The 10,084-nt window shown below is 49.2% G+C and overlaps 1 protein-coding gene across 2 annotated transcripts in view; it reads left to right on the top strand.

Annotated features, from left to right (window-relative positions):
* Nucleotides 1-170: 170 nt before the first annotated feature.
* NGEF (neuronal guanine nucleotide exchange factor) overlaps nt 171-10,084 on the top strand; it is an 87,491-nt gene continuing 77,577 nt past the window's right edge. The window contains exon 1 of one of the 2 annotated variants that reach the window (XM_084780469.1): nt 171-311. In XM_084780469.1, the coding sequence (XP_084636595.1) occupies nt 274-311 (38 nt within the window). In that variant the 5' untranslated portion in view covers nt 171-273. The remainder of the gene's footprint in view (nt 312-10,084) is intronic. The other variant, XM_084780467.1, reaches the window with a different exon arrangement.

Below are 10,084 nucleotides of genomic sequence, written 5' to 3'. Positions count from 1 at the left end.
GTTAGGCTTCTAGGCAGGTGTGTGGCTGTTACCCTGCCTGGCCTCAAGGCAACCCAGCAAGGTAAACACCCAGTCAGGAAGTGCCTGTCACAGGAATGGGGCCAGCAACGGCTGAGGCAGGTCTGAAGGTCAGGAATGTTTCCCAGGAGACTTTTCAAGGCTGTACTTCTCCAGGACAGCACAGGAGCTTGTGCACTTAGGTGGGGACACACGGGTCTGCACTGAGGTGCCTGGACAGGGCGGTGGATAGAAAAGGGAGAAATCGAAGAGCTGATGAGGGGACCCAACACCCAGGAACTTCTGGCTGGCAGGTGAGAAAAAAAAAAAAAAAAATATATATATATGTGTGTGTGTGTGTGTGTGTGTGTGTGTGTGTGTGTGTGTGTGTGTGTATTTTAATGAAATGAGATTAAGGAAGGTACAGATAGAGATCACTACCTGCTGGTTAAGCGCAGAAGGACCTAGGAAAGAGAAAGCAGCCAGACTGTCAGTGGGAGAACTTGGCTACGCTTGCAAGATTCTAGCTACACCTGTGAGGTCCCGGCTATATACCTGTGAAATCTCAGCCCATCTTGGCTTTGTCACTTGTCACTCTCCCTCCCCACTGTGTCTCAACAGTTGTGAAATTGGGTGAAGGTTCCTCCCAGATCCTTTACTTCCAGCTGTGGGGACTAGGATGGCAGTACAGTGGATAGGAAAGGTCTCAGAACTTGCAGGACCAAAAACTGAGGAAGAATCTCAGAGAGGCAGAAGCATCGTGATACATTAAGCAAGGAGCCCTCCAAGAATAGGGCACTCCCTAGGGTGCACACCCTGGTCATAAATGTCCATGTAGACGGTGAAGCGCTGTGATTTCAGTGTGTTGTTGGCTCAGATTCCAGGGTCTCAGGGTGCTCTAAGGAAGAGAGGTCACAGCTATAGAGTAGCAGCCCCTGTGTTCCTGCCCCACTGACATTGTCCCTCCTGCTCAGGGACCATTGCAGGACAAAAGACCCAACCCTGAGAATCTTCCAGATTTGTGCGCTTGGTGGGCATGAAGCCAAAGTGTGAAGTGGCTCAGTTGGGGAAGTTTTCTTAGCTCTAACACTGGAAGGTTCTTACTCCCAGTCTTGACCAGGGTTTGGGATATTCACAGCCGTCAGTTATAGGGAGCCGGACTTGGGATTCCTGTAGTTTTGGCTGCTCTGCTGAGTCAGCTGGTGGCTAGAGTCTTGTTGCCTTGAGAGAAATGGTAGTGTTGTTAATGCAGAGAGACACTAAGGCTCTGGCTGGGCCCCTTGTCAGGTTTCCTTGTCCTTTCCCTCCTCCTGTCTCTTTTCCACTTAGGTGCCCTTTTCTTCATCCTGGCTCACATTTGGTGTTACTTAGCCTTAGGAAGTAGAAGCCAGGGCATCCTGGGAGTCTCAGCCTCTGGAGCCATGAAAATGCACAATAGGCCACCTTCCTCAACCCACTCCCAGCCCACTCTTTCCTCCAAGCATAGATATTCATTGCGATCATCCCCAGGTTGAGAGGCAGGGTCAGGTCTCATAGGAAAGCCAGTGGATCTCAAACTTTACTTTGTCCATGGAGGTTCTGGTCTCGGCCCGCCAAGCTCACACCAGTGGACAATCCACCCAGGCAAAACTCGTGACTGTCCAAGAGTCCCAAAGCGGCCAGATCCAGCCGCTCATTTTGATACGCTTCGCCAGACACAGGAATCATTGTTTGTCCTAAGAAGGGAGTGCGCCAGCCAGCTCTGTATCAGACGTTCCTTCTCCTGACACAGGTGTCCTTTCCTTTACCCTCCCCCCCACCCCCCACCCCCAGTAAGGAATTTACTCTAACAGGGAGAGGTGGTGAGTGGGATATGTAATCCAAGCACTGAGGAAGCTGAGAGAAAAAACGATCAAGGCTAGCCTGGGCTATGAAGTGAGATTTGGAGATCGTGTGTGTGTGTGTGTGTGTGTGTGTGTGTGTGTGTGTGTGTGTGTGTGTGACTGCTCTGGTACTCCGAAGTTTCTAGCACCACCTCAATTCATTTATTCCCTTATTGGGATTATCAGGAAGTACTGAAGACTTAAAAGGCTTTGAAGTGGGACACAGGTGAGGAGACAGTGACCATCAAGCAGGTAGAAGAGATGAAACAGTTCCATGCCCCAACCCAAAGGCCAGCTGAAAACCCCTGCATGAGCAGAGCAAAAGATGTGGCTTCACTTCAGGCATAGCTACTAAGTCACACAAGGCTGAGAGAGGTTTGGGACAAGCCAACTGGGGGTGTCTCTTTAGCGACCCCCACCTATGGTCCAGGGAGGAAGCATCTACGCAGAGTAGCCCAGGCTCTTAGATGAATTCTCCGTTCTTGGCTTTGGTCACTTTGTCCATTCTGGGAGAGGTCAGACCATGGTCAGGAGCTCAACCTCTAGAGCAGAGAAAATGCTCAGAGAGACACCTGGCCTATCCTATTTCCTAAGGGTGGCAGCAGTCCCGGTGGCCCTGCTGTCAGGGACACCACAGTGAGTTTGAACATTAATGAGAGGTATTTCCCCGCAGTGAGCTTCTGTTGGGAAAATACCTCATGGGTTGGCTGTATGCACTTGAAAATAAGGTAGTAACTTCCCACGCTCCCTCTAGTTGAATGCTTCAAGTTTCTAGGGATGAGCGTGGTTGGGGGTCTTAATGAATAGAATAGGAAGCTCCTGGGGGAAGCAGAAGCCTGCGCAAAGGATGCTGGGTGAATAGGATTGCTGAAGCAGGAGAAGGTGGAGGCGTGTTCTTATCCATGGGGCTCACACACTTAGGGGTGGCGGGCTCTGTACATGAGGATAATATGCCTCCCAGGAGATACAGCCTTCACGTGTACACACAGCAGGCTGGCTCTGCCGTTGTCACTTTCACCTTTGGTGGGAACTACATGCACCAGTCAAGGGGTCGTCCATAGACTGAAATACTCGTTACCTAGACCCTCAAAGGGCCTAAAAATGATTTGCTGGTTCATTATCTAATAAAGGTGTCCCCTGATGGAGAATCTCCAGAACAAGTCCTTTGGACAGTCCCTGAAAAGGGACAAGAGAAGCCTTGGAACTCTGGGTCAGGGGCTAGAGAGGGTAAGGAAGGAAGGTCACATTGAGTGTAAGGATCCTGACCCCCTGAGCTCATCTAAAATAGAGTCGGTTTCATAGTGTCACGCAATCTCACATATAATTCAAAGCCTCCCCTTCAGCATTTCAGCCTCCCGTGACGGAGAGCCTCGAGGGTCACTTAGCGAGTGTGTTTCCCTGACTCAAAAGGGAAAGATTGTGAGCATCGGGTGAGCTCCTAGGCTCCCGGCCTCATCTCAGGTTTCCCCTCCCCCATCTCCCCCCCCCCCCCCGCTGCTCCCTCCTTCTCCCCCCCCCACTACATCTTCCTTCTTTACTGTTGTCCAGATAAATAAACTAAGAAATCTCATCCCCTCCCTGAGTCACATTCCTACATCCAAACCGATAGATGCCCCACTAGCTGGGCAAACATCCCTCAATTATTTCCAGTTTTAAAAACCTCAGTACAGGATCTTATTTCATCCTGGACATCCTCTAGCTGCAAGCCCACTCAGGGAAGTGTGCGCATTTATAAAGCCATGTTTCAAAGGAAACATTCCTGAGCGGATTCCTAGGACATTGGGCGGAAGCCTTGGTTTTCTGTGGCACTCCTTTTTAGGGAGCCAGCATTGACCCTTCCTGTGATTCTCAGATCCTTTGTTTCTGCATTTTAAAAAGAGTGTCTGGCCCAGGGACAAGTCTTCCTAGTGGCTGGAATTATCAGCACAGTCGCCTGCGGCTCCCCCATGGGCTTCTGGCCTCTTTGGAGCAGGCCATAAGTCTAAAGCAATGTCTCTTGCACTGAGCCATGCTAGCCTACTAGTTGAGCTCAAGAAATGAATTTCTAGTGTAGGGTCCAGTGATGCTGTGTTGAGGCTTACAGAAAATCAGATCCACCTAGGTTGTCCTTGGGAAAACAGAGCTGGCTAGCGTGTTTGTTGGAGGCGATGCCATAGAGACTGACAAAATGAAGGCACACGGGAGGTTGGCCAGCATCTCCTAAGTTAAACAGCAGGACTGGCACTCTGCAGGGTGAGGCCCTGTTGCTCTGGGCCTTCTCAGAATGCCAATTTGTGCTGCTTGACCCCTTGATCTGTGCCTGCTGGTGCCCCACAACCAGCTGGATAGAGCAGGAAGTGAATACTGGGGTGCCAGGTAGGCACCAGCAGCTCTGGCAGCTCAAGCCGACATCCTGTAAACCTGGGACTCAATGCTTATCTCTGAGTTTTCCTTTTTTTTTTTTTTTTTTTTTTTGAGACAGGGTCTCATGTATCCCAGACTTGCATTGATATATTGTTATATGACAGACTGACCTTGAACTTCTGATGCTCTTGCGTCCACCTCTGAAGGGCGGGGATCACAGGACTGCATCACATACCACATCTGCTTTATGCACCACTGGGCATGAACTCAGGGCTTCACCAACGGCAGGCAAACATTCTACCAGCTGAGGTTCCTGTCGGCTCCTCTCCACCATTTTGAAAGGTTGTGAGCTCTGGGTGGCTGTTAGTTAGAAAAATTATGCTCTGAGCCATTTTGCCCCAGCCAAGCAGCCTTGATTTGAACGTCAGCCCCTTGCTGCCTGAGTGTCCTTGGTTAAGTCAGTTAACATCTCTGAGTGTCCATGTCTCTTTCTGTAAAAATGGGGGAAGCAGAACAACTACAGTTACAAAAACTATATGGGATTGTCATTGTCACTGGTATCTGGGCCAGGTGCTTCCAAGGTTCTGATGTATTCTTAAAGAATGAATTAAAGTGGCACAAGACTTTCAAAAGAAACAAGGAAAATGTATTCAAAGCAAGGAAAGAATACAGTTGGATGCATTGTCAAGACTGACAATGGGCCTCAAAAGTGAAAGTTGGTTACTAAGATGTGTGCTGCACAGTCTTGATTAGCAGGCTTGGGCTATGCAAGTCTCTGCTCACAGTGCACATCCCTTCCCATGATGCACCTGATTTTAATCATATGCATAGGCCTAAGATGGTAAATAGAGGATTCTACCTAAAAGTTTGCCCACAGGACAAAGTTCACCTTACTGTGCGTGTGCCCCAAACTAGTGTCAGCCAGAATGTACTCCCTCCCCTTGTGCCAAGACATAACTGGAGCGCAGTTGAATAGGATCTGAGTCTGATAGTTGTTATGGGGAGGAGAAACCCACTCCACTGTTGAGAAAGGGGTGTGTGTGCATCTCAGTGCAAGTGGGAGTCCTATGTTGCTGACAGGTTGCTGGGTGCATTGCTCACAGAGTGGTAACGTCTGCACATTTCCTGCAGGTAACAGTCTCAGCTGCTAAGTGTATTATTGCTGGAAGAGATGTTAGGGTATATCCCAAACCGACTGGAGTCCCAGGTTGCTAAGTTATTCCCTAGATCCACCTATCTTTGGGTATCCAGAGTGTTCAGTGAGGTGCCACTTATTAAACCCTTGACAAGAACCCTTCAAAACCTCACTTTTTCCAATATAGGTCTTAATTTTAAGCATCTGAAAGAGAATTGATCAGTTCATACAGTTAGTGAACTGGGCACTAAACAGGTATGTGTTCACAGGATCCTTCAAATATAAAAAGAAATGACTGTGTGGGGAGTTTGCTCAACGGTTTAAGACACTTGTTGCTTTTGTAGAAGACCTGGGTTTGATTCCCAGCAACCGCATAGTGACTCCCAACTCTCTGTAACTCAGATCCCAGGGAATCAAACTCCTCTTCTGGCCTTCAAGGGCACTAAGCACACATGTGGTACACATATGTACATATATATAAAATAACAAAGTAAGTAAATATAAAAAATATTTTAAAAGAACTGGCTGTCTTTGAAGAGTCCACCGAGATGCTTCAAGCACATGAGTTTGGTCAGCTAGGAGCCCACTTCTTCCTGTGGTGCCAGGGTCCCACATGTCCCCAGCTCTCGCTTGTGAGGTCAGCACGTTGGAGCCAGTGATTGTTTCCTTCTTGTGATGAATGTCTTCTGAGAAATGAAGGCTTTTTTTTTTTTTTTTTTTTTTGGTCTTAGTTAAATCCTGAGTGTCCAATTAGAAAAGGAGGCCTAGGAAATGGCAGCTGGAGGGGGCTGAGGGGTGGGGTGGGGACGCATGGTAATGAGCTTCATGGCTGTCATGTCCCATCAGGAGGATGAGGGTCTGAACCTCCTGTTGTTGCTGCAACACATTGCCACAGACCAGACCAGTGGCTTTAAATAACACAAAGGTGTCACCTCACCACTCTGGAAGACGAAAGCTCAAAGCGGGTCTCTTAGGTCTCAAATGGAGGCCTCTGCAGAGGTGATCCTTCAAGAGTCTCTGACTTCTGGCCTTCTCCACCCCACCCCACCCCACCCATCTTCAATGCCTGAAGTATAGCATCTCCTAGCCTTTCTCCTATTCTTTCGCCTTCCTCATCCAAGGCCGCTGTGATTATATCAGGCCCAGAATCTCTTTCCTATCTCAAGGTCCTCAGTCTGTGACAGAGGTAGAGTCCCTTTGCCATGAAAACTCACAGCCTCTGGGACTGGGATAGGGATGTGTACATCTTTGGGGTAGACATTATTATGACTAGACTAGGAGAGACTAGAAATTTCTTAAATATATCTTCTAAATACGTGTTTAGAAGGAATGGACAACCCTGTGAAATGTTTTGACTTAATAACACCCACATCACTAACAGTCAAAAACAAGCTGTAATGTAGAATGTGGAATGCCTCATCAAATGTCCCATAACATTCACGCTTATATAGGGAACTATTTTTAACTTTGGCTGGCACATGGTGGCTCAGTTATACCTGCTATTTTTGTTGAAACGCTCTACCACCCAGAGCATGTACCTTAGACTTGCCTTTCCTGCACCGCATCCTGCCTGGAGTGTGTCTACCGCAGTCCCAGACCCAGGGAGGCCCGGGAATGTGGCCCTCTTCAGTGCAGTCATCACAGAATGCTCATAAAGCACAGCAAGCTGGGGGTGGGGGGAGGGGGCAGGTATGAAGCCAAGAGGCCTTCACCTTCCAGCTGAGTACCCAGAAGGATGGGTTCTGGGTGTGGCTGCTTTCTATTTGGAGATATAGACCCATGCTTTGGGGGCATAGGGACAACCCCACAGATACTTCCCCCTAAAGCTGTCCCACATGAGGGAGACACCTGAGGAGTTACTATGACCGCAAAAGCAGGGCATTGGGAGCCCCAGGGCCACTCAGAGAGTAAGGTGGGTGGGGTGGGATGGAAGAAGAATCATGAGTGCATCAGGCCAAGGTGGTGGGTTCTTCCTCTTTGGGAGAGGGCAAGGAAATTGAATGAGAGGCTGCAGCAGCCCCAGTGCTCACTGGCTTCCTGGCCAGGCTTCAAGAATGGCAAATGGGATCCATCCTTGAAGTGGTGCCCAGCAGATCTGTTCAGAACAGCAAGGTCCTGTCCAAGCTTAAAGGAAGGAGCAATGAGATGGACTAGTGATATCTGTCTTGGCAAAAGAGGTGGTCTCTGCACCCCTGTTCTGCCAATAGAGAGGAGGGGGAGGGAGTCTGCAACCAGACAGATGCTTAGGGACCCCAGAGAAAGGGTTGTACCTTACTTGGGTGACCTTGAGTGGGTAGGCCGGTACAGGCTCTGCTCTCTCATTTTTAAATGACAGACGCTAGAGAAGCCCTTGCCTGACCTCCCAGTGGATGATGGGTCAAGGATAGGACTGGGGGTCACAAACTGTCCTACCTTGTATCTGTGGGGGCAGAGGCCTGAGTGCATGGAGACAATCATTGGTTGCCTTGGAGATGGGTCCTGGGCCTGTTGCAAATCTGAGCCTGCATCATTTCCCCATGGACCCTGTCTGCTTGGAAGATACTCAGTACACTTGTGTGAGTGAGGAAAGGTAGAGCTTTGGAGGAAAACTCTGAGTTGGAGAGACCCATGGAAGGGAAAGGCAGCAGCAGACTTACACCAGGAGCAGGCAGTACTGCAAGGTAGGACTGAGCCAGGAACAGCAGTCCAGATTTGGGGGCTGGGTACCATGTTGGTAGCACCCCAAGCAGTCACAGGTGGGAACTGACTTCCCATAGCCCGGCTTGAAGTAAGCTCTCAATAAAAATTATTTGGTGGCTCTGATTCCAGAGAAGGTGCTATACTCGGCTTCGGATTTCCTTTGGCAGCCTAGCTCACGGAAGAGAAGGAGAAGGTGAAAAGGAAAGGAGAAAGATGGACTAGGTGGCGCCTAGAAAAAGAATTTAAAAAGTTTTAAGTACGGAGGCTGAGTGTGGAGGCTCAAAGCTGTAATTCCAGCATGAGACAGAGGCCCATGCACAAGCATAAGGGTCTGTGTTCAATCCCCAGAACCTGTAGGAAAAGGTCGATGTGGTGTCATGGGTTTGTAATCCCAGCACTGCAGAGGCTGGAGAGGGGAAGCTTGCCAGTCAGCCATCTTAGTCTGCTTGGTGGGTTCCGGGCCAGTGAGAGACCCTGTCTCAAAAGCCAAGGTGGGTGTGGTTGGAGGAACAACACCTGAGGTTGTCTCTGGCCTACACACACACACACACACACACACACACACACACACACACACACACCTGCACGCAAGTGCACCCACATCCAAAGTGTAAGCAAGGCATGACAGTGTGTCTTATTAGGAAGGTCTTGGTGTGGGCATTTTCTGGGCTCCCAGCATACACTGCTTTTCTGTCTATTAGCCCCGAGGGGGCTTCCTTCATTGTGTCTGGAAGAGGTGGTCCTGGTGCCCGGAGGGCTGTCCTACTACTGAGTAGTACTTCTTGCTCAGAACAGTCCCTAGTCAAGGCTGACCAGCTGGCCAGGCCTGGTCAGGACTGGACAGGGCTGGAGGGAGCAGGCTCCAGAGAGTGTGGGGCCTCTTCCAAAGGAGTGTGACAATTCCAGGAAAAAAAGAGAAGAGGCAGGTGGATGGACAGGGTCAGAACAGAAGATTCTCCCAGGGTTGAGGCAAGGCTGCTGGGAGGCGAAGGTGGAAAAGGCAGAGACTGGGCAGGATTAAAAAATGAGGGGCTGGAAACCTCCTCCTCCCCCGTTCCCCTCCCCCTTCCCTCCTCCTTCTCCCCCTCCCGCCTCCTGTTTTCAGCTCTCTTAGACTCCTTTGAGATGTGACCAGCAGGGGCAGGGAAAGGCCGGAATCCACTGAGAGGTTCGACGACAGGATCACTGCTGGAGCAAAGGGTACTTGCTGGAGAACGGAAGTCTGCCCGGACGTGTAGACTGAGTCCCAGGGACCATCATCCTCCAGTGAGGGACAGCTGTTCTGGGGCTGCTCTGACTGATGGAGGCGCCTACACTCAGGGACCAAGCTCGGGGTTCTCAGCATCTCAGGTGTGATTTGGCCATTGTTACTATTCTAAAGCCCTTGTTACTATTCTAAAGCTCACTTAATAAATTCTGATTATTCATATTATACATACATATATATGCATATATGCACATATATGTATATGTGTATATGTGTATATATCTCCCATGATTCTGTTCCTCTAGAAAATCCTGACTAAAACAACTTCCAACATTAAGGGGAAAGGGCAGTTTATTTGTGGCTTTAGGAATTGTAATTTAGGTGCTGACTTTGGGGATACACATACTTTAAAAAAAAAAAAGTAGGAATTACAGTTCAGAGACACAGGTGCAAACACAGGCAGGGAGAGCAGAGTTTGGACTTTGAGAAGGAATATGTTTGCTTGACCAATAGAAGACATAGAAAAGAAGGTGTCATCAGAATGGATGTGCTCATGGATCCAGGGTCCCACAAGCTCTGGGTTTGCACAGTAAGCCTTGGGGTATAGTGTGTTTATTCAGTGTAGGTGTGTCGGATGCTGGGTCATAAGTGGAGGGGACCAGAGCTGGGATTATGTGGGGGCCTGCCTAAGGACAGTCTCCCGATTATACTTAGAAGAGCTCTTCTATGTTGCTGTCATTGGGATTTTTCTTCTTCTTTTCACATTCCTGACTGTCAATCATTTATTTTCATTCCTTTTCCATAGTTACAGACCCAACAATTGTCTTCTAGAAGTTCCTTTGTGAGGGCCACTCCCCTCTC

The sequence above is a fragment of the Acomys minous genome (genome assembly GCF_964271855.1).
Source record: "Acomys minous genome assembly, chromosome: 4".
NCBI lineage: Eukaryota > Metazoa > Chordata > Mammalia > Rodentia > Muridae > Acomys > Acomys minous.
This window is presented reverse-complemented; position numbering and strand designations above follow the sequence as displayed.